The sequence below is a fragment of the Ranitomeya imitator genome, chromosome 4, assembly GCF_032444005.1.
Source record: "Ranitomeya imitator isolate aRanImi1 chromosome 4, aRanImi1.pri, whole genome shotgun sequence".
In the NCBI taxonomy this organism is placed as follows: domain Eukaryota; kingdom Metazoa; phylum Chordata; class Amphibia; order Anura; family Dendrobatidae; genus Ranitomeya; species Ranitomeya imitator.
The window spans coordinates 454090145-454114103 of record NC_091285.1 but is presented as its reverse complement, the minus strand read 5'-3'; the positions used below and the strand labels follow the sequence as shown (position 1 = coordinate 454114103).

The window sequence follows — 23959 nt, the reverse complement described above, 5'->3', positions numbered from 1 at the left end:
ATCCCTGGTATGGGATCTTCAAGCAACAGTATGAAACCCCCCCAGCCCGCACGCCGCCCAGCAAGCGATCTTCTAAGGGGGGGTCATCACATGGGGGTACATATCCATCTTTATTAGGGGAGTAAAAGGGCTGCATCAGGGAAGAAGGGTGGCTACCTTTTGTTTCTACCGCCGGTTTTTCTCTATTTTCTCTATTGCTGCACACCGGCATTTCTCCTCCCTTCCTCGGGATCCAAACAGCGCGCTCCCGCCATTTTTTTCTCTCTGGCTTCTTCACCTTCTTTCGGCGCTTCTGCGCCCCCTGGTGGCGGCCGGCATTATTACGGCCAGGAGTTTTTTTTCTCCCGGGCTTTTCTTCTTTCGGCGCTACTGCGCCCCCTGGTGGCGGCCTGCATTATTGCGGCCAGGAGCTTTTTCTTCTCCTTCTTTCGGCGCTTCTGCGCCCTCTTGTGGCGGCCTGCATTATTGCGGCCACGAGTTTTTCAGCGCAGTTGGGGGCATTTCTCCTGCTTTCCCCTTCGGCGCCTGTGCACGCCCACAGCGTTGCGCTGTCTCAGCGCTCTTTTCTGTGTCTTCCTGCTCCCTGTCAGCTTGGCTCACCGCGTGGGACAGAAGAATTTCAGGGGAACACAGGCACCTGCGGCTTCCGCTGTTGCTGGTTTTCAGCTGGCTCAGCACTACTGCTCTCTCGGGCTCAACTCTTCCCGGCAGTACTTCTCCGCTCCAGGACAAGGTAATATCCACCTATGTCCGACCCCACTCCGGCCTTTGCCACTACGGCCATCCATTACGCCTGCACTCACTGTAAGAAGACGTGGGACTCAGGTCAGCCTTAACCCTTCTGCCCGTCCTGCGTTCCTCCCATCATGTCCGCCCCTCAGGAAGCTCCTAGGTCCCGGGATGAGTGCACCCCCCTCCCCCAGAGTGGGCTGTTGCTATGTCTCAATCAGTGTCCGACCTCACTAAGGTTTCTCAGTCCCTGGTCCAGGCACTTGAACGTATCCCGTTTTTCTCTAATGCCACCAGTGCCACGAACGCTTCACACGGCGATTCGCTCGCACCTGTCCAAGACCCTCACAGATGCAGACCGGACAAAAGAGACAGAAAAAGGACCTTATCTAGATCCTCTTCCAGTTCCCTGGACCACACCGGGATACCCCTATCTGCCCGTTCCCCCTCCTCGCAGGCGGAAGTCGGGTCTGACCTATCCTCTCAGTCGGAATCTCACTCGGATGCAGATCAGACTTCCGGAACACAGGAGATGGTGGATAGCCTTATTTCAGCTATCATTCAAATGCTTGAGCTTAAAGAGGATGAGGCAAGCTCTCAGGACGTCTCCGTTGCGTTTAAACGGATTAAATGTCCCTCTAGGGTTTTTCCTAATCACAGGGAGTTTGATAACACTACCTCTACACACTGGGAAAACCCTGGCAAGCGTTTCCCTGGCAGGAAACGGCTTCACGTGCTATACCCCTTTCACTCTGACCTTGTCTCCAAATGGTCCGAGTCTCCTAAGGTCGACCCGCCCATCTCCAGGCTATCCTCGCAGACGGTTCTGTCTATCCCGGAGGCGGCTTCCCTTAAGGACCTGTTATGGCTGGCAATCAGGCAACACAGCGTGCAGTAATCAGCGCACATACAGAGATCTGGCAATAACCAAAAACAATAGGACGAGCTCTGAGACGTGGAATCTCTGTAGACTGCAGTACCTGATCTATCCTCACACAACTATAAGCAGCAGTGGATTGCGCCTAACAACTACCTATGCAACTCGGCACTGCCTGAGGAGCTGACTAGCCTGAAGATAGAAATACAAGCCTGACTTACCTCAGAGAAATACCCCAAAGGAATAGGCAGCCCCCCACATATAATGACTGTTAGCAAGATGAAAAAGACAAACGTAGGAATGAAATAGATTCAGCAAAGTGAGGCCCGATATTCTAGACAGAGCGAGGATAGCAAAGAGAACTATGCAGTCTACCAAAAACCCTAAAACGAAAACCACGCAAAGGGGCAAAAAGACCCACCGTGCCGAACTAACAGCACGGCGGTGCACCCCTCTGCTTCTCAGAGCTTCCAGCAAAAGACAATAGCAAGCTGGACAGAAAAAACAGAAAACAAACTAGAAGCACTTATCTAGCAGAGCAGCAGGCCCAAGGAAAGATGCAGTAGCTCAGATCCAACACTGGAACATTGACAAGGAGCAAGGAAGACAGACTCAGGTGGAGCTAAATAGCAAGGCAGCCAACGAGCTCACCAAAACACCTGAGGGAGGAAGCCCAGAGACTGCAATACCACTTGTGACCACAGAAGTGAACTCAGCCACAGAATTCACAACAAGGACCCCACGGACAGGCAAATTGAGGCATTAGCAAAATCGGCATTTGAGGCTTCCAGAGCCTCCCTCTGCCCTAGTTTCGCCTCGTCCTGGGTAGCCAGGGCTGTGTCAGCCTGGGCCAAGACCCTGCGCAGGGGCATTTTGGCCTCTGTTCCTGCTGAGGAACTGTCTGATTTAGTGGATCAGATTTCTCTTGCAGGAAAATACCTCATGAATGCCTCCCTTGATGCAGCGGCCTGCTCCACAAGGGCTAACAGCAACATTGTGGCCATTCGCCCCCTTTTTCGGTCCTTCGCCTCAGGAAACTCCAACCAGGACCGTTCTTCCTCGCTGGGAGATCGAAGAAAACCTCCTTTCAGACCTCCACCTCGCTGGAGGGCTAAGAGCCACCCCGCAAAACCATCGGGATCTCGGGGCCACAGGTTTTCTAACAAATGACGGGTCGCCCCCACCTGGAAATCTCTCCATGGTGGGAGGCCGGCTTCTTCTGTTCTCAGAGGTTTGGCTATCAGTAGTCGACGATGCCTGGGTCAGGGAGATCGTCACTTCAGGCTACAAGATAGAATTTTCCTCGCCCCCAGGAAGACGTTTCCTGCTCTCTCGTCCTCCCAAACAGCCCTCCCACCTCTCAGGACTTCTCCAGGCCGTCGATTCGCTCCTCGTCTCAGGAGTCGTACTTCCGGTGCCTTATCGCGAGTGGTTTTCGTGTTTTTACTCAAACCTGTTCGTGGTTCCAAAAAAGGACGGCTCTCTCCGTTCAATTTTGGATCTCAAGCAGCTGAACCGCCATCTCCGGATTCGGCGCTTCAGGATGGAATCTCTACGCTCTGTGGTCGCGTCCATGGAACAGGGAGAGTTTCTGTGTTCCGTGGATATCCAAGATGCGTACCTTCACGTTCCTATTTGCGTACGGCATCAGAGATTCCTCCGGTTCGCAATCCAGGGTCATCATTATCAGTTCACGGCCCTCCCCTTTGGTCTGGCATCTGCGCCCAGGGTCTTCACGAAGGTCATGGCAGCTATCATGGCCATTCTTCGTTCGAAGGGGTTTCTGGTAATCCCATACCTCGACGACCTCTTGATCAAGGGTCCATCCCATCAGGATTGCAGCCAGAGCCTCCAACTTACTCTTGACACGCTTCTTCGCCTCGGCTGGATAATCAATTATCAGAAGTCTTTCCTGATTCCAACTCAGCGCCTGGAGTTCCTGGGCATGGAATTCGATACCTCTCAGGCTCAGGTTTTTCTTCCCAAAGAGGAGTTCCTTTCTCTTCGCCGGTGGAGGGGGGGTCAGAGCTCTAAAGAGCCCGAATCCTCTGTTTCTCCGCCTCGCCATGAGGGTTCTGGGGAAAATGGTCGCTTCCATGGAAGCGGTCCCCTATGGTCATTTCCACTCTCGTCCCCTCCAGCTGGCCCTTCTGTCTGCCTGGGACAGGAACCCACTTTCCCTGGATCGTCCGTTTTGCCTCTCGCCCAGGGTGAAACAGTCTCTCTCTTGGTGGACGCTGTCCATCTCCATTCTGCGCAGGAGGTCATTTCTCCCTCCCCGCTGACAGGTTGGGGGGCGGTTTTCCTCCACCTCGCGGCCCGGGGCTGCTCAGGAGGCGTGGCTCCCTATCAACCTCTTGGAAATCAGAGCCATCTTCCTAGCCCTCATCCGCTGGGAGTCTCTCCTTTCAGGGAAACCGGTCCGCATTCAGTCGGACAATGCCACAGCCGTGGCTTACATAAACCATCAGGGAGGGACTCGCAGCAGGCAAGTCATGGCGGAAGTGGCAAAAATTCTGCGATGGGCGGAGGGTCGCGTTCCCTCTCTGTCAGCCGTCCACATCCCAGGAGTGGACAATTGGGAAGCCGACTTTCTGAGTCGTCAGGGCATCGTGGCGGCGAGTGGTCTCTTCTTCCCGCAGTCTTCAGCAAGTATTGCCAGCGGTGGGGCGTTCCAGACATCGACTTGATGGCTTCCGGGGCAAACTACAAGGTTCCCCAGTACGTCTCCAGATCTCGGGATCCGATGGCTGACGGATGCGATGCTCTCATGATCTCGTGGACCCAGTTCCAGATGCCCGATCTGTTTCCACCCCTCCCCTTGATCCCAAGGGTCGTAAAAAAGATCAAGATAGAAGGGGTTCCCGTGCTCTTAGTAGCTCCAGATTGGCCTCGCAGGGCCTGGTATGCCGAACTGGTGAACATGCTATCAGACGTTCCGTGGAGGCTTCCGGATCGTCCGGACCTTCTTTCGCAGTGCCCCCTCTTCCACCCGAATTCTTGGTCTCTGAATTTAACGGTTTGGCCGTTGAGGCCGCGGTCCTGAAGGACGCGGGTTTTTCTTATAGCGTCATCCAGACTATGATAAGGGCGAGAAAAACCGGCTTCCTCGCGTATTTACCACAGGTGTTGGAAGGCTTTTTTCCGGTGGTGTCAGGACAACAATCTGTTTTCCTATGACCTTTTCCCTTCCATCCCTTCTCAGTTTCCTTCAAGCGGGTCTAGATTCGGGTCTTTCCCTTAGCATCTTGAAGGGTTAGATTTCCGCTCTGTCCATTCTTTTTCAAAGAGACCTGGCCTCTCTGCCTCAGGTGCGGACCTTCATCCAGCGGGTCGCTCATATAGCTCCCCCTTATCGTCCTCCTGTCGAGCCTTGGGACCTCTACCTCGTTTTGGATGTCCTCCAGCGTACGCCCTTTGAACCGATTCAGGACATTTCCTTCTCGCTTCTATCCGGGAAGGTAGCATCACCTCCATTAAAAGAGTGTCGGAGCTGGCGGCATTATCCTGTCGTTCTCCCTTTCTAGTCCTGCATCAGGACAAAGTGGTTCTTCGTCCGGTTCCTTCCTTTCTACCAAAGGTGGTTTCGGCTTTTCACATCAATGAGGTCCTCCTTTCCTTGTGCCCTTCCCCGGTTCATCCCTTGGAGAAATCTCTTCACAAGTTGGATTGGTGGGCTATCCGAATGTATCTTGCCAGAACTGCCTCCTTTCGTCAGGCTGATTCTCTGTTCGTCGTCTCGGAAGGGCGGCGAAAGGGGCTCCCCGCCTTCAAGTCCACAATTGCTCGTTGGATCCGTTCGGCGGTTCTGGAGGCATACCGTGTTCAAGACAAACGGCCTCCGTCGGGGGTGAAGGCTCACTCTACCCGGGCTGTGAGAGCTTCCTGGGCAGTTCGTCACCAAGCATCGGCCTGGCAGGTTTGCAAGGCCTCAACGTGGTCATCCATTCACACCTTTGTCAAATTCTACAAGGTGCATACTCAGGCTTCTGCGGACGCGAGCCTGGGTAGGAGGATACTGCAGGCGGCAGTTTCTGACCAGCCTACTCAACTCCTCTTTCTTGCAGAATATCCCGCCCTAGGGACTGCTTTTGGACGTCCCATGGTTACCTGTGTCCCCCAATGAGGCGAGAAAGAAAGAGGGATTTTTGGTTCTTACCGTAAAATCTCTTTCTTGGAGCCTTCATTGGGGGACACAGCACCCTCCCTTGAAGTTGTACCGTGTTGCCAACGTGCCGTTGTTGTGGGTTGGTACATAGGTTGAGTTTTATATTACCTGTTCCTACTACTGCTTTTGCACCAACTGAGTTACCTGGTGCCTGTCGGAGGGTGTATACTGCCGGGGAGGAGTTACTACTTTATTTGCATAGTGTCAGCCTCCTAGTGACAGCAGCATACACCCATGGTTACCTGTGTCCCCCAATGAAGGCTCCAAGAAAGAGATTTTACGGTAAGAACCAAAAATCCCTCTTTATGTAAAAAGTAACAATTTTATTAAGTCAAAAAATAAAATCAAAATAATAGTCAATTAGAGAAAACAGGAAAATGACAAAGAACTCACCAAAAAAGAGGTGGCAGAGTGGTACCCAGTAGGCAGTCATAAGAAAATACTAAAAATGGTCAGCCCAAAAGTGCTTGTGCATCGTACAACAAGTTCATAGAAACATACACATATTTATATGTGCATGCACCAATAGTAAAAGATGCAACAGGCACCATATAACCACATGCAAGCGTATAAGTGTAAAAGAGTAGTAGCGCATGACCAGTGAATAGTAACAAAAAGATTACCTGCGGGACCACGATGCCACCCACCCCAACGCGCGTTTCAGCCTCGTGCCTTCTTCCTGGGGTATCAACCTGAACCTTTCTGTTACACTTTGGCACCTCATGATTTGTAGTAAAGGTGCTTATGTGGTTTGGTATATATGATTTAATACTTAATAGATAGTTCACTGGTACCACAACAGACATTTAATACAGGGGATATGTCATGAGACTTGGTAGGTTCGAGTCCATGTAATTTTATTTTTGTCATTCACAGTTACTGATTCACCTATTCTCCTCTTTTCATTGCTTTTTTTCTTTGTTTATTTATTTCCTCTTTCTTTCTGTATTCTACTTTTCCTTCAAATGAGAACAATGACCATTGAAAAACTACAATACTGTGTGGGACTTTTCATACATGTGATACTGACAGCACCACCCTTTGGCCGGCGCTCATAGCAATGCTATAATTCTGCTACATAGGGGCAGCCTCTAGCCTCCCATGGAGGCTATTGAAGCATGGCAAAAGTAAAAAAATAAATGTTTTAAAAAATAAAAAAAATATAAAAGTTCAAATCGCCCCATTCAAAATAAAACAATAAAAAAAAAAAATCAAACCTATACATATTTGGTATCGCCAAGTTCAGAATCTCCCACTCTATCGATTAAAAAAAGGATTCACCTGATCGCTAAATGGCATAGCGAGAAAAAAATTCAAAATACCAGAATTACGTTTTTTTGGTCGCCGCAACAATTAAAATGCAATAACGGACGATCAAAAGAGCGCATCTGCACCAAATGGTATCATTAAAAACATGAGCTCGGCGCGCAAAAAATAAGCCCTCGCCCGACCTGAGATCCCGAAAAATGGAGACGCTATGGGTCTCAGAAAATTGCGCAATTTTTTTTTTTAGCAAAGTTTGGAATTTTTTTTCACCACTTAGATAAAAAATAACCTAGACATGTTTGGTGTCTATGAACTCGTAATGACCTGGAGAATCATAATGGCAGGTCAGTTTTAGCATTTAGTGAACCTAGCAAAAAAGCCAAACAAAAAACAAGTGTGGGATTGCACTTTTTTTGCAATTTCACCGCACGTGGAATTTTTTTCCCTGTTTTCTAGTACACGACATGGTAAAACCAATAGTGTCATTCAAAAGTACAACTCACCCCCTCAAAAAAAAAAGCCCTCACATAAACAAAAAAGTTATGGCTCTGGGAAGGAGGGGAGCGAAAAACGAAAAGGCAAAACCGAAAAAAGATCCATGGGTTAAGGGGTAAAATCAATAGGAGGTGGCTGTGCAGTATCCTGCGGTGGCCACTACAAGTATACGGAGCAGTCAAAATCAAAAGTCAAATGTGCAAAATAAGCACTGCAATGATGCACCAGAAAAACAAAAGACAGGTAGTGAGTAAAACCACATGATAAGAGATTCTCAACATTTGAAAATTAAAACAATATATTTTTATTAATAAAAAAGATTAAAACCATTTAAAAAGACAGGGGATAAAACCTCCAAAAGGGAGGGGAAACTACTGCAAGCTGATGGATAGCCTGGTAATAATGGGGAGGTAATGACATGAAAAGTAAGAGGGGAGGGGGGTTGTAAAATGAGACTGTGTGTTTATAGCAGGTGAATAGACCTATGAGATGCCGTCCTTTTATAGGGCTCTGCAGAATGTGGCAAATGCAGTTACTTATCACTACAGAAACACCTATAAATAGGGTGTAAATGTAATCCCTTCACTCAGTGGTGCATACCAGGCTAAGAAAGCATAGAATGTTTATTTACCTCCATAGGGATGGTGGTGCAGTCAGGATGGCGTGCAATAGCGAAACGGTGCCCGTCGGGTGTGAGCGGAACACCACATGTCATTCTGACTGCACCACCATGAGGTTCTCCATCAGCTTGCAGTAGTCTCCCCTCCCTTTTGGAGGCTTTTCTTTTTCTGAAGTATACGGAGCAGCTCAGCAAGGGAGTACTTCAGCCGCTGCAGACACAGATAACAGCCAATTGGCATGGGTCCTGGGTGTCAGATCTGGTCAATCAGACATTGATGACCTACCCTAAGGATAGGTCATCAATGTAGACGTCGTGGACAACCTCTTCAGTCTGTAGGTATTCCTCCATATACATCTGAATACAGATTTTTAGAATTCAGTTGTGTACATTCAGCAGATCGCACAGTATAAATTTGATCTTGGCTTTTCCAGACTGACAGTACTAACAACTTAGAGGCAATGTGTAACGCTAAGCTCATCTGTCAAAGACAGAAATAAAAGAAAACTGATAACTAAACTGAATCCGAAGTTTGCATTTTACAACTCCCTTTAAAGGCAGAAGCTTTAGTTTCTTTTGTGCATCTGTTTTTGTTCTGTTTATAGCTGATCTGGTTTTCTACAGGTATATCTGAACATGTCTAGTGCTCTGGGAATACGCAGTGCTAAAGTGCGGACCAGAGAAACGGAGGATATAATGGATGATCATCCGTTATGAACCTTTTCCCATAGATTACTGTGAAAATCAAAGGATCCATCTGCTATCCGTTTTCTGAATGGACAAAAAGTAGTGCAGTCTGTGGCTCCGATTCATAAGTACTGGCATTTCGTACATCAGCCTCGATCAAGTGTGTGCTAGAGTATGATGCACTGCATTTAAAACATTTGGCGGAAAAATGCTGTGACATGTCAAGCAATTTTCTGGTCAAACGCATCATAAATATAGAAATTAAACCGGACATGCTAACTCCACCTAATCCTCTACAATGTTAGGATGATGGGGCATATATCATGATAAGAGTATCTACCTTTGAGTAGTTCTAAATCTAGTAGCCCCAAACAAAATCTTTCCATAAGTAAGAAGCTCCTGCCCCGTACAGAGATCGAACCCACGAACTCCTGCCCCGTACAGCGATCGAACCCACGAACTTGACGTTGTTAGCACCACGCTCTATCTAACTGAGCTAACCAGCTTTATGCATTTATTTAATGGGAATATTTAAATATTTAGAGGATATTTCTATGTAATCTGAGACTATCCTGATGTAGGGTCTGAGAGCCTGATTCCAGTGATATGTCATTTAATGGGCTGTGTGCTGCTCTTTTAATAAAATAAATTATCATTACAGGACTACTGTAGGTGTTGTGTTCCTCATAATCAATTTGTTCTATGTAGCCCTTCCCCCACTATTGATTAGCAGCTTTATGTCAATGTATGGCGTATACAGAAAGCTACCAATTAGAGGTGGGTAAGCTTATACAGAACTCAGCATTCAGAGAAATGCAAGATGTGTAGCAGATAAAACAGGGATTGTATCGAAATGATAGCATGCAGCCCAGCAAGTGATACATCACTTAAATCAGGGTCTCAGTCCCTACAATATGCTGCTGTCAGATTACATAACAAAAAGCTGGTGACAGGTTCACTTTACCTGGTACAGGAGGCTGTGGAATTACACATATACTTGTATGGGAGCCAGTGGACTTATCATGTCCCTGTTTTTCCTCTAGGAAAAAATTTATGTTGTACATCACCTGATAATAAAACATCTTTTATCTTGCCCTACCAGAAATAAGATATTTAGACCCCTAATGTATCCTTCGCCATGAAGTAGTGACCACCACATTTATCCTGGACGACCATGGAAAAAATATTAGCTTGCATCGTTGACTAAGATGACAAGAGAAGTTTTAAATATTATAAAATATCTTTCTCCTTCGCCTCATTGGGGGACACAGATCATGGGGTGAATGCTGCTGCCACTAGGAGGCTGACACTAAGTGATACAAAGAAAGTTAGCTTCTCCCCTGCAGTATACACCCTCCTGCGGGCTCTCAGCTAACCAGTTCTTGCTTAGTGTCTGTAGGAGGCACATGGGTCTGGTTCAGACCCCAACGTTTTTATTTTATTTTTATTTTCTGTAAATTTTTATTTTTTAATTCACGGAGTGAAGGGGGCGACAGATTCCTTTCCGTTCCGGGTCCGCTCTCCCCCCGAACCATCAACAGGCAAGCACGGCGAGTATACCTCCCCGTACCTCTCCTGCGACAACTGGGGCATGCCTAATCTACGCTAGGGCGACGGTTCCTATACGGCCCCGATCTCCCCCCTGTAAAATGGCGAGCACATAGAGTATACCTCTTATGTGCATCTCCCGGGCTCCTCCGCAATCAAGCCCTCACCCGTTGGCATCATGTAGTCCCCACAGTAGCCGTAAGCCCCCTGCAGCAGGCGCATCCGTAAGTCCCCTGCGGCAGGCACAGCTGTAAGTCCCCTGTGGCAGGCACATATGAAGATGGACAGAGGCTCTTCATCCCCCAGCAAAGGGAGGATCGATTGAGCTTATTCCCTCGCAATGGAGGATGCATCTCTGCTCAGTGGCTGTGAGTAGTTTTCTTCCTCACGCTGCCTGCATGGGAAGGTGCGGTCCTGGTCCCTGGGGAGAGGTGCCGCTGGCTGGACGCAAGTGGCAATCATTCGGCGCTACGTCGCGGCCCACCGACGTGCTCCACTGGCAGGCTCCATAAATTTAGTCCCTGGCCTTTTCAGCCAGACTAGGCCGCAGTTGAAATTCCCGCCAACTGCCGGAGCCCCGCCCAGCTCACTTCAGGGACGACGGTTCCTTCACGGTCCCGATCTCCCCACACCAGCAGTAAGCGACCACATGGAGTGTCGCCTCCATGTATCCTCTCCTGGAGCCAGGCCTAATGCCGGACAACTGGCCCTGTCCACCCGGGGACTGAACTCCGTGGATGTACAGAGGCCCCTCTCTATGGCGTCCGAGCAGCCCCCACTGTCCCACCACTGTGAAAGCTGATGGCACAAGGAGGCGGACGGTTCCTCTCCACCTCCCGAACAAAGGGATGATGGATTGAGGTTTATCCCTCTATCCCTGCACCGTCCACGCTGCAATACCCGAGATCTGCGGTGGCTCCATGCCGGGACGCGCACCAATGGTGAGGGGATCCTGCCAGCGATGGGCCCCTACAGCGGGATATTCACTGTCTCAGGCTTCTCTGTGGTCAACCTCCCTGAGGTAACGCTCTGCCCGGCTGCAAAAATTTAGCCCCTGGCTTCGGCCGATGTGTAGGCCGCACCCCGGAAGTGCACTATGGCGCCCTAAGGCGGCTCTGCCCGCTTTTCTGGCGCTGTTCACCTTGAACGGAAGCGCTCAATTTTCTCGGCCACTGCAACGCCCCTCACTTCTACGCTGGCGCCGGCTGCAGAAATTTAGGCCCCGGCTTGGGCCTATTCATGGAAGTCTCGAGGCTCCGCCCACGTCGTGCCTGTGGCTCCACCCCCCGAATTGGCGCTTCTCGCTCTCTGCGAGATTTTATCTAAAGGCGCATGACCAGTATTACCTAGTCGTAAAGGCACATGACCTGTATTCCCTGTTCTTAAAGGCACACGACTAGTAGTCCATGGTCTTAAAGGCACATGACCAATCCGAAGCTGATCCCAGTTTATCCCCTCCGTGATCCCTCCATGGCTTGGAGTGCTCGCAGGACCCATATACATGGTCCCTCTCCTACATGGGATCCGTCGGCTAGCAGGGGCCGCGAGTATTCTAGAAACGTACAGGCATCTAGAAACATACAGGTATCTAGAAAACGGAAGTTTTCATTTCATGATCTCTCTCCAAGGCTGAGAACAAGACTCTGAACACGGATCGGATATTGCCTTGGACCTGGACTTGCCAGAGCTTCAGTAAAGGATGAACTCGCCTATTTATATCATCAACCAATCTCTGTACATTGACGAGGACTCCGGTCCTGCTCTAGACTACGCAGGGTCCCTCATAAGGAGACTAAACTCCCTCGTTGAGCATTTGCCATCCAGTCCGGATATGCGATTCACTGGACAGAAGCCTCTACGTGGGATGCCATGCCTGGTCTGATTTTTAAGGGCAACGGACCCTTTAAAGGGCACCGATCTCCCCACACCATAAACAGTCGGGCACACGGAGTGTCGCCTCCATGTCTCCTCTTCTGCATCCAGGCCTAACACCAGACAACCTGTCCTGTCCACCCGGAGACCTGAACTCTGTGGATGTACAGAGGCACCCTTATTGGGCATCTGAGCACCCCCCTCTGCATCACCACTATTTAAAAGAAGATGCAAGAAGGTGAATGATCCCTCTCCACTTCCCTGTTAAGAGGATGGAGGATTGAGGGTTCCTAATTTTTAACTCCGCACCGTCAACCAAGAGCGGCGATGGCAAGAGACTATGACCTGCTGGATGCAGCCGCGCATTCTGCCACTTGGCAGATTAACCGGGTAGAATCTCCTGTGGTATACCTACCAGTATCCCTGCCCGATGTGTCATCAATTGAAAATGCCATGGTCTGTCAAATAGAAAATCTGGTTCATTCCGTTTTGCGGCTTCGGGTCCAGCGCTCTACCCTCCCTAGCCGCCGCATGGATTGCTAGAGCAATGGTCTTCTGGCTGGAGACCTTAACTACTTTGATTCACCCCAGTAACCCTTTCCTGAAGACAGTACGACGGTCAATCAAATCTTTTGAGCGTGAGACTAACAAAGGATCGTACGTTCCTACAGCCCCGACCAGCAGTGGAAGGGTTGTCCAGGACAGTCTAGATCTAAGGGATCTTGGTTCCAAAAAGGGGAACGAGAAGTAGGACCGATCCTGGACCTCAAACTTCTAACAACCTTTCGCAAGGTTCTCCTTCTTCGAATGGAGTTTCCTCCGCTCAGCCATTACTTCAACAGAAAAAGGTGGAGTTTCTAACATCCATCGACATTCGGGATGCTTACCCTCTTCAAAGATTCCTTCGCTTTTCCATTGGTGAGCAGCATTTTCAAGTCATGACCTTGTCCTCGGCCTTGCTACCGCACCCAGAGTGTTCGCAAGGCTCATGGTGGCTGTCATGTTCCTCTTGCACTTTAGAGACGTGGTCGTCCTGCCCTGTTTGGCCGACTGTCTAGCCGCACTTCCAGGACTACGCTAAGTAGTCTATATCACTTGCGATACCCTCTCACATGGGCTGGCGGCTAGACTTAGACAAGTTCTCCTCATTTCTAGCCCAGCTGATATCCTTTTTGAGGATGATCCGGTACACTTCCAGAAGGATGGTATTTCTCCCTCCAGACAAGGTCATGGCCCTTCAACAGGGAGCTTGCGCACTTGATCACTCATCCCCTCCTTTCATTCGATTTGCTGGGAGGGTTCTGAGGAAAAATGGTGACGACAATGGAAGCCGTTTCCTTCGCTCTGCTCGTTTTCAGCAAGTCAATGTTAGGTGTCGAGTTCCCGTCTCTGCACAGGGGGAATCTCGAGCCTTCTCTGCTGCAGTCTCCCATTCTTCTCCAGCCGCAGTGGAGTCTGCACAGCGGAGACGTCGGTCCCAGCGTCTTGCTCAGTCTCACTCTGTGCATAGAGTTACTGCTGCTTTTCCAGCTTCTGCCATTGAGGCCAATGCTGGGCAGCGGCGAGCAGACGCTTTTGGGACTAAGTCCTGCTTTTTCCCTTCTGAGCATGCCCGGGGTGAGATCTCCCGTTGGAGATCGAGGGTCACATGCTCAGATGCTGCAGCGGTTTCCATTGGTCCTCCAGGAAGGTCTTGAAGGTGCTAAACTTCTGTGGCAGCTTCCCATTGGTCCTTTTATTGGAAGGTCCTGAACGTGCTGCAGCAATATAAGCTGCGCATGACCGCACGGCCATGCGCTAGTGTACATTTGTAAACGTGTGTGTTGTGAGTGAAAGTCGCTCTTTAAAAAACCCTCCCTATTGGATGACTGTTCGCGGAAGGTGGATGATTGCTGTCTAGCGCCTGACTTACCCAACAGCATGTTACACACCAATACAGCGTCTAGTTGCTGTGTCAGCCAGTGCGGCGCCATGCGCTTTCACAGCGCTTTCCTGACCCAAGCTTGGGTGGTTAGTGGCGTCCGCCAGTGCAGCACCGCACGCACTCTCGTGCATTCCTTTGTTATTATTTTGGTTACGCTGACACCTCAGTTGCGGTGTCGACCGCAAGTTGTCTACACAGACTCAGATCCCAAGTCTTAGGACTGAGCTCGGAGACTCCTTGCTTGTGCTCTTGTGTGCGGTACCGCGGCCCTGTGACTTAACAGGGTTCGCTTCCTTCACACAGGGTGAAGTTAACCCGTGTGTGTATTCACATTGTACCGCCATATAGTCCGTCATTACTTGGCAGCAGGTTCCATCTCTGCACGGTGGACCCCGGGCTGCGAACGAACCTTATTCTACCTATCTTATTATTTGGTGCGTTCCGCTAGCCCTAACATCAAACAGACTTTCAGATGATAGTCTCTGAGCTCCTTCTTCATCCAGGGCCTTTCTCCCGGTTCAATGGTTACTAGCAACTACCAATGCCAGTCCTCATCTCCCGATCATTGCTCTGGAGATCCGAACGGTAGTCCTACAGTAGGTCCACTGCCTTCTGGGGGGTCAACCATTCTGAATTCAATTGGACAATGCCACGGCTGTGCCATATGTCAATCATCTAGCAGGTACCCACGTTCAGGCGCCATGGCCGAGGTACCTCACATTCTTTGATGGGCCGAGATCTATCATTCGGTGATCTCAGCAGTACATATCCCAGGAGTATAACTCTGGGCGGCGAAAATATTCAGCCATCAGGGTTTCGCCTCAAGTGAATGGGAACTTCACTCGGAAGTCTTCCGTCAGACCTGCCTTTACTGGAGCTCTCCAGTTGTAGTTCGGATGGCGTCCAGACTGATTGTCTATATACTCGAGTTCGTGATTCGGCCTCGAGATCCAAGAGCCATTGCACTGCATGCTCTGGTTCCTCCGTGGTACCAGTTTCCATAATTCCCCTTCCACTACTTCCGAAAGCTTTTCAGAAGCAGAAAGAGCCCTCCGTGATCCTCGGAAATCCGCACTGACCACGTCAGTTTTTTTGCTTGCGGAGCTGGTAGCTTTCCGCCTTTCTGCAACAAAACTGCAAGTAGGGACTTTCTCGCAGGGAGTTTTCACACGTAGTTCTTCCCTATTTTCTCTTTCGCATAGCGTTAGATCTTTGGGACCTTAATGGTCCTAAGAGTCTTACAGTAGACTCTTTTTTGATCCGGACAGACCTGACTGTCAGGGAAGGTTATCCCTTTTTTCTCTGCGATATCCTCATCCTGACGAGTCTTCGGTGCTTACTGCTCGGTCCTTTCAGACTTTTTTCCCTTATTTCCTTCAAGGCAAGGTTGTCCTCAGGCCATCCCCGTCCCTTGTTACCAAGGTGATATTGTATTACCACTGTTATGAGGGCATAGTTCTTCCCTCATCTCTTTCGGCACCAGTCCACAAAATGGAATGAGTTCCCCATATTCCGGATGAAGTGAGTGCTCTGAGTAGGTATGTCTCGAGGACGGCGTCCTTCCGAAGGTTGGACACTGTATCTTGGGCTTCCTGACGGTAAGAGGAAGGCTTCCTGACGTTTACAGGAAGGGTTTAGCCGTTTCATCGGCCATGTTAGTCTGGTGGATTCCTTTCACCATCCAGGAGTCTTTCCGTGTTAGATGTCAGCCTATCTCCCTGTCTATCGTGGGTTCTAGGCACCAGGCATCGACAAGACACGCCTGCAAGCTTGTGGATTCGTCCAGTCCGCATGCATTCTTGAAGCACTATAATTCCCACACTTCCACAGATGGGAGTCAGGGCAGACAGACTCTGCAGGCCGCGGTGGCGCACTTGTAAGTAGCGGTTACACAGGGCCTGATCTGATGTTGTCCCCACCCAGGGACTGCTTTGGGACATTCCACGGTCTGTGTCCCCCCAATGAGGCGAAGGAGAAAGAGGGATTTTTGTGTACTCAACGTAAAATCCTTTTCTCCGAGCCATTCATTGGGGGACACAACTCCCACTCTGGTATTAGCTTATGCTTGTTTTTATAATCTGTTATGCTATACTCTCATATATAATATGACATGCTGTAAGCTCATATATTGTTTGCCTTTACACCAAACTGGTTAGCTGAGAGCCAGCAGGAGGGTGTATACTGCAGGGGAGGAGCTAACTTTCTTTGTATCACTTAGTGTCAGCCTCCTAGTGGCAGCAGCATACACCCCACGGTCTGTGTCCCTCAATGAATGGCTCGGAGAAAAGGATTTTACGGTGAGTACACACAAATCCCTCTTTTATCTTATTTCTAGATGTTGAAAAGCTCTCTGTATTTTGAAAGCAAAGAAAGTTAATAGTAAATAACTTTTTGATGTGTTAATTATTTTCTCTCCACTAGTGATTGCTTGTTTCCTCTTGTAACGCTTACATGTGTATGGCTGTCCCTTTTGCCTTTGCAGTATCGCGCTTATCCTCCTTGAGCTGGCGGGTGGACCAGACTCTCCGCTCCAGTGTTCTGCGGGAACTGAATGAACCAGTAGTCCATCTAAACCTGTGCGTGAAAGATTCTGTCAACTCCAGACCTGTCAATGTTACTATGTCCGCCAGTAAATTAAGAGTTTTGTTAACAGGTAAGATAATGTGTTTGTGTATGTGAAAAGACATTATATTGGTTAATAAATATCTGTAATGTAGATAATCTACACATTGGTTAAATAGTGAGTTCTAATACAGTGGGGGAAAAAATATTTAGTCAGCCACTAATTGTGCAAGTTCTCCCACTTAAAAAGATAAGAGAGGCCTGTAATTGACATCATAGGCAGACCACAACTATGAGAGGCAAAATGAAAAAACAAATCCAGAAAATCACCTTGTCTGATTTGGCAAGATTTATTTAGCAAATTATGGTGGAAAATAAGTATTTGGCCATTAACAAAAGTTCATCTCAATATTTAGTTACCGTATATACTCGAGTATAAGCCGAGATTTTCAGCCCAAATTTTTGGGCTGAAAGTGCCCCCCTCGGCTTATACTCGAGTCACGGTAGCGGTGGGGTCGGCAGGTGAGGGGGAGAGGGCGCTGAGGCATACTTACCTAGTCCCAGCGATCCTCGCGCTGTCCCTGCCGTCCCACGGGCTTCGGCGCTGCAGTTTCTTCCCCTCTTCAGCGGTCACGTGGGACCGCTCATTACAGAAATGAATAAGCGGCTCCACCTCCCATAGGGGCGGAGCCGCTTATTCATTTCTCTAATCAGCGGTGCCGGTGACCGCTGATAGAGAAAGAAGCTGCGGCACCGAAGACAGGAGGGGACAGCGCGAGGATCGCCAGGACTAGGTAAGTATAGCATATTCACCTGTCCTCGTTCCAGCCGCCGGGCGCCGATCCATCTTCCCGGCCGGCGCCTCCATCTTCCCGGCGTCTGCGCTCTCTGACTGATCAGGCAGAGGGCGCGATGACGCATATAGTGTGCGCGGCGCCCTCTGCCTGATCAGTCAGAGCAGAGACGCCGGGAAGATGGAGGCGCCGGAACGAGACGCCGGGAGCTGCAATCAAGGGAGGTGAGTATGTGTTTTTTTTTCTTTATTGCGGCAGCGGCGGCACAAATTTATGTGGAACATCTATGGGGCACAGTGAACGGTGCAGAGCACCGTATATGGCACAGCACAGCTATGGGGCACAGTGAACGGTGCAGAGCACCGTATATGGCACAGCACAGCTATGGGGCACAGTGAACGGTGCAGAGCACCGTATATGGCACAGCTAGGGGGCACAGTGAACGGTGCAGAGCACCGTATATGGCACAGCACAGCTATGGGGCACAGTGAACGGTGCAGAGCACCGTATATGGCACAGCACAGCTATGGGGTACAGTGAACGGTGCAGAGCACCGTATATGGCACAGCACAGCTATGGGGCACAGTGAACGGTGCAGAGCACCGTATATGGCACAGCACAGCTATGGGGCACAGTGAACGGTGCAGAGCACCGTATATGGCACAGCACAGCTATGGGGCACAGTGAACGGTGCAGAGCACCGTATATGGCACAGCACAGCTATGTATGGGGCACAGTGAACGGTGCAGAGCACCGTATATGGCACAGCACAGCTATGGGGCACAGTGAACGGTGCAGAGCACCGTATATGGCACAGCACAGCTATGGGGCACAGTGAACGGTGCAGAGCACCGTATATGGCACAGCACAGCTATGTATGGGGCACAGTGAACGGTGCAGAGCACCGTATATGGGCACAGCTATGGGGCACAGTGAACGGTGCAGAGCACTGTATATGGCACAGCACAGCTATGGGGCACAGTGAACGGTGCAGAGCACCGTATATGGCACAGCACAGCTATGTATGGGGCACAGTGAACGGTGCAGAGCACCGTATATGGCACAGCTATGGGGCACAGTGAACGGTGCAGAGCACCGTATATGGCACAGCACAGCTATGGGGCACAGTGAACGGTGCAGAGCACCGTATATGGCACAGCACAGCTATGGGGCACAGTGAACGGTGCAGAGCACCGTATATGGCACAGCTATGGGGCACAGTGAACGGTGCAGAGCACCGTATATGGCACATCTATGGGGCACAATGAACGGTGCAGAGCACCGTATATGGCACAGCTAGGGGGCACAATGAACGGTGCAGAGCACTATATGGTTCACACCTATGGGGAAATATGAACGGTGCAGAGCACTATATGGCACAGCTATGGGGAAATAATGATCTATTTTTATTTTTGAAATTCACCGGTAAATGCTGCATTTCCACCCTAGGCTTATACTCGAGTCAATAAGTTTTCCCAGTTTTTTGTGGCAAAATTAGGGGGGTCGGCTTATACTCGGGTCGGCTTATACTCGAGTATATACGGTATATATCCTTTGTTGGCAATGCCAGAGGTCCATGTTTCATTTTCAATGCTGTTGCTGATGGAAGGAGGTTTGCACTCAAAATTTTACTATACATGGCCCCATTCATTGTTTCATGTACACAGATCAGTCGTCCTGGTCCCTTTGCAGAGAAACAGCCCCAAAGCACGATGTTGCCACCCCCATGCTTCACAGTAGGTATTTGGTTTCATCAGACCTTATGACATTCTTCCAATACTCTACTGGATAATACAAATGCTCTCTAGCAAACGTCAGACGGGACCGGACATGAACTGGCTTAAGCAGGGGGACACGTCTGGCACTGCAGGATCTGAGTCTGTGACGGCGTAGTGTGTTACTGATGGTAGCCTTTGTTACGGTGGTCTCAGCTCTATGCAGGTCATTCACTAGGTCACCTTGTGTGGTTCTGGGATTTTTGCTCACTGTTCTTGTGATCATTTTGACCCCACGGGAGGAGATCTTGCATGGAGCGCCAGATCGAGGGAGCTTATCAGTGGTCTGGTATGTCTTCCATTTTCTTATTATTGCTCCCACAGATGATTTCATCACACCAAGCTGCTTGCCTATTGCAGATTCAGTCTTCCCAGCCTGGTGCAGGGCTACAATTTTGTTTCTGGTGTTCTTCTACAGCTCTTTGGTCTTCACCATACTGGAGTTTGGAGTGTGACTGTTTGAGGTTGTGGACAGGTGTCTTTTTATACTGATAACAAGCTCAAACAGGTGCCATTACTACAGGTAATGAGTGCAGGACAGACGAGTCTCTTAAAGAGGAAGTTACAGGTCTATGAGAGCCATGTTTTTAGGTGACCAAATACTTACTTTCCACCATAATTTGCAAAATAAATCTTGCCAAATCAGACAAGGTGATCTTCTGGATTTGTTTTCTCATTTTGACTCTCATAGTTGTGATCTACCTATGATGTTAATTACAGGCCTCTCCCATCTTTTTAAGTGGGAGAACTTGCACAATTGGTGGCTTTCTAAATACTTTTTTTCCCCATTGTATTAGGGGTTCTAGTCATGTCCGTTTTGGGGCAAAATTAGTATTACTTGGGCTTTTAGATAAGGGTGTTTTCCCACATGTACGTAGCTTTCTTTTTGGTAAAATTAAATAACTGCTCTCATCCTGTCTTTAGGAATTATTGATCGTTTAGACCAGAATAATGATTGAGCCGCTAGAATCCAATGCTGCTGTATGAAGCTGCTTTGCCTTAGCGGCATTGGAGGAGCGCAGAGGCATTGAGGCTAACTGGGCATAGTGACCTGGCCTCCTTTTTAAAGCTGCAAGTAACAATCCCTTTTCTATAGAGCTTGTAAGCGCTACGCTTCTTACCTAGGAGATTGGCCACAATTGATAGACTGCAGTGGATGGCGGGTAACGTAGGCCGCAATAAGTAAGCTAACATTTTTTAACATCCCTTCATTCTTAAGAATGGATTTAACTTTTAAAGAGTAAATTGTAAGTTACTTGCTTTTACAAGTACTCTGCAATTTTACCCATTTGCGAAAATGAGACGACCCCTCTAAATTTGGCTTCACTGAAACTTTTTGGGTACAGGATTATCAAATATCCAGAAATACTGGGCGTTTCAATTTGCAAGTCTCTGGTCCATCGGTCAGGTGAGTAGTCTCTGGCAAGTGGTAAGGAGCTCTGAATAGCTCATACTTTCTGGGATCCACAGTGCGGCTGTTGTGATGTCATCTGGGCATCAAGTGGCAATTATGACTTTGGCAGCACACCTAATCAAAACCTGCGCCAGAGATCCCAGTAGGAAACAGATTTGCAGAGCTTCCATTCAGCTCCCAGAGACTACTAATCTAGATAATAGACCGAAGTCCTGCAAATCAATCCACCCATCTCTATTGGACAGTTGTTTTAGAGAAGATAAAACTTGTAGATGTGGAGAGCCCCAAAATAGAAAAAAAATCATAAAAAATTACAGAAAATATGACATTGAGACTGTTTATGATGTCCTCAGACTTTCCAGATTGTCATGGCAAATCTTGGAATCCAGTTCCATTTTTCAGATGCTAATTTAAAAGAATGTAATTGTTGCTGGTGTTCAGGTGGTGTGCAAAGCTTCATACAGACCAGTGTTCAGCAGGTTCATTATCTATACTATCTATATTCAACAAATTTAATTTAACTGAGGGATAAGAGTAAAACTAGCAGGACAGATCTCGTTATGGCACACTTTCACTTAATTTCAACAACTTTTTTTCCCAATTTTGTGGTACAGCGTTTTTCATAATATTGTTTTGGTTGCAAAATTTAATGATACTGTTTCTTTTTTGTAGAACTGAAACAGGCTCTTGAGATGATGAACTCCCTGAACTGATCTAGGTTTTGCTAAACTACCCTTCTGTGTCTCTGAAGATTAGAACATCTGTGAGACACTAGGAGGTCTGTGAAAGAAAAAACTGATGCTTGTACCTAGAGAACGGCTGTCATCCACAGAAAGCCTTGTGGAACATTAGAAAGTGCACACTAAATAGGTCCCTCTTAATAAATCAAGATTGTCTGACTCAACAATGCCCCCTTATCAAGACTGGCGTGAAAAACGCCGGTCTTGATGAATCGGGATCATATTGTGCTATGCAACCTGGATACCTGCCCCTTAATTTATAGAGTTTGACCAACGTATTTCAAGGTGTTTTGTGAGAAAAAATAGGTTCTAATCCTGGATGCATCCTGAAGAAGAGTAGAAGTCCGCTATCTGCAATCTGAAAAACTCACGGATTGGCAGCTGATCTTCCAGCTATATTCAGTGTTTTATGTGAACCTTCTTCTTGGTCAATATGTTTTGTTATCAGGCTCACACATCACCAGATGCACAATGTTTTCCAGTTTCCTAAAATGTACAATTTTGACTTGTTAAAAATTAATAAAATGTTTACACAATGTTTAAAAATATTTATACCCACTCGGCTATTTTTTTTTATTCTGAAAATAACCCTAAGGGTACATACCCATATGTGAGAAAAAAAACATTCCTATATCAGGACCGAAAAAACAGACGAGTGACATGCAAGTGTCATGCGAGTACAATGCGATTTTTCACACCTAGCATACGATTTACATCTGATTGCATTGAGATTGCTATCTGATTGCAATGCGATTTTAACATGAGCTTTTACATTTTACAGTTCTGTCAATTACACATTGTCTTCAATGGAAATGTTCATCAAAACACACACACATATATATTATATACACTGCTCAAAAAAATAAAGGGAACACTAAAATACCACATCCTAGGTGTCACTGAATGAAATATTTCAGTTGCAAATCTTTATTCTTTACATAGTGGAATGTGTTGAGAACAATAAAACATAAAAATGATCAATGTAAATCACAATTAATATCCCATGGAGGTCTGGATTTGGAATGATACTCAAAATCAAAGTGGAAAATCAAATTACAGGCTGTTCCAACTTCAGTGGAAATGCCTCAAGACAAGGAAATTATGTTCTGTGTGTGTGTGTGTGTGTGTGTGTGTGTGGCCTCCACATGCCTGTATGACCTCCCTATGACTCCTGGGCATGCTGCTGATGAGACGGCGGATGTTCTCCTGAGGGATCTCCTCCCAGACCTGGACTAAAGCATCCGCCAACTCCTGGACAGTCTGTGGTGCAACGTGACATTGGTGGATGGTGCGAGACATGATGTCCCAGATGTGTTCAATCGGATTCAGGTCTGGGGAACGGGCGGGCCAGTCAATAGATTCAATGCTTTCATCTTGCAGGAACTGCTGACACACTCCAGCCACATGAGGTCTGACATTGTCCTGCTTTAGGAGGAACCCAGGAACAACCGCACAAGCATATGATCTCACAAAGGGTCTGAGGCTCTAATCTCGGTACCCAATGGCAGTCAGGCTACCTCTAGCGAGCACATGGAGGGCTGTGCGGCCCTCTAAAGAAATGCCACACCATTACTGACCCACTGCCAAACCGGTCATGCTGAAGGATGTTGCAGGCAGCAGATTGCTCTCCACGGCGCCTCCAGACTCTGTCACGTCTGTCACATGTGCTCAGTGTGAACCTGCTTTCATCTGTGAAGAGCACAGGGCTCCAGTGGTGAATTCACCAATCCTAGTGTTCTGTGGCAAATGCCAAGCATCCTGCACGGTGTTGGGCTGTGAGCAGAACCCCCATCTGTGGAAGTCGGGCACTCAGACCATCCTCATGAAGTCGGTTTCTAACTGTTTGTGCAGACACCTGCACATTTGTGGCCTGCTGGAGGTCATTATTATTACTATTTATTATTATAGCGCCATTTATTCCATGGCGCTTAACATGTGAGGAGGGGTATGCATAATAAAAACAGGTACAATAATCTTGAACAATACAAGTCACAACTGGTACAGGAGGAGAGAGGACCCTGCCCACGAGGGCTCACAATCTACAAGGGATGGGTGAGGATACAGTAGGTGAGGATAGAGCTGGTCGTGCAGTGGTTTGGTCGATCGGTGGTTACTGCAGGTCGTAGGCTTGCCAGAAGAGGTAGGTCTTCAGGTTCTTTTTGAAGGTTTCGATGGTAGGTGAGAATCTGATATGTTGTGGTACAGAGTTCCAAAGTAGGGGTGATACCCGAGAGAAATCTTGTATGTGATTGTGGGAAGAGGAGATAAGGCCGGTTTCACATTTGCGGTTGTGTCCACAGCATTTCTTCCGCAAATATCCGCATGCGTTGTGTATTCCTATCTTTAACATTAGGGACGCATGCGTCTGCGATTGTTCGCGTTTTGCCGCGTTTGAAGACGCATGTGTCGTTTAGTCGTCTGCAGCTTGTCGCAGAAATGCAACATGTAGTCGTTTTTGGAGGCGTCAATTTGCCGCCTGGAAACGTATG

The 23959-nt window shown here is 48.3% G+C and overlaps 1 protein-coding gene across 1 annotated transcript in view; it reads left to right on the top strand.

Moving 5' to 3' along the window:
- COMMD4 (COMM domain containing 4) overlaps positions 1 to 22018 on the top strand; it is a 55740-nt gene extending 33722 nt beyond the window's left edge. Inside the window, exons 7-8 of the mRNA XM_069765780.1 lie at positions 16668 to 16838; positions 21403 to 22018. Coding sequence (XP_069621881.1) covers positions 16668 to 16838; positions 21403 to 21443 — 212 coding nt within the window. The 3' untranslated portion in view covers positions 21444 to 22018. The remainder of the gene's footprint in view (positions 1 to 16667; positions 16839 to 21402) is intronic.
- The last annotated feature ends 1941 nt before the right edge of the window (positions 22019 to 23959 follow it).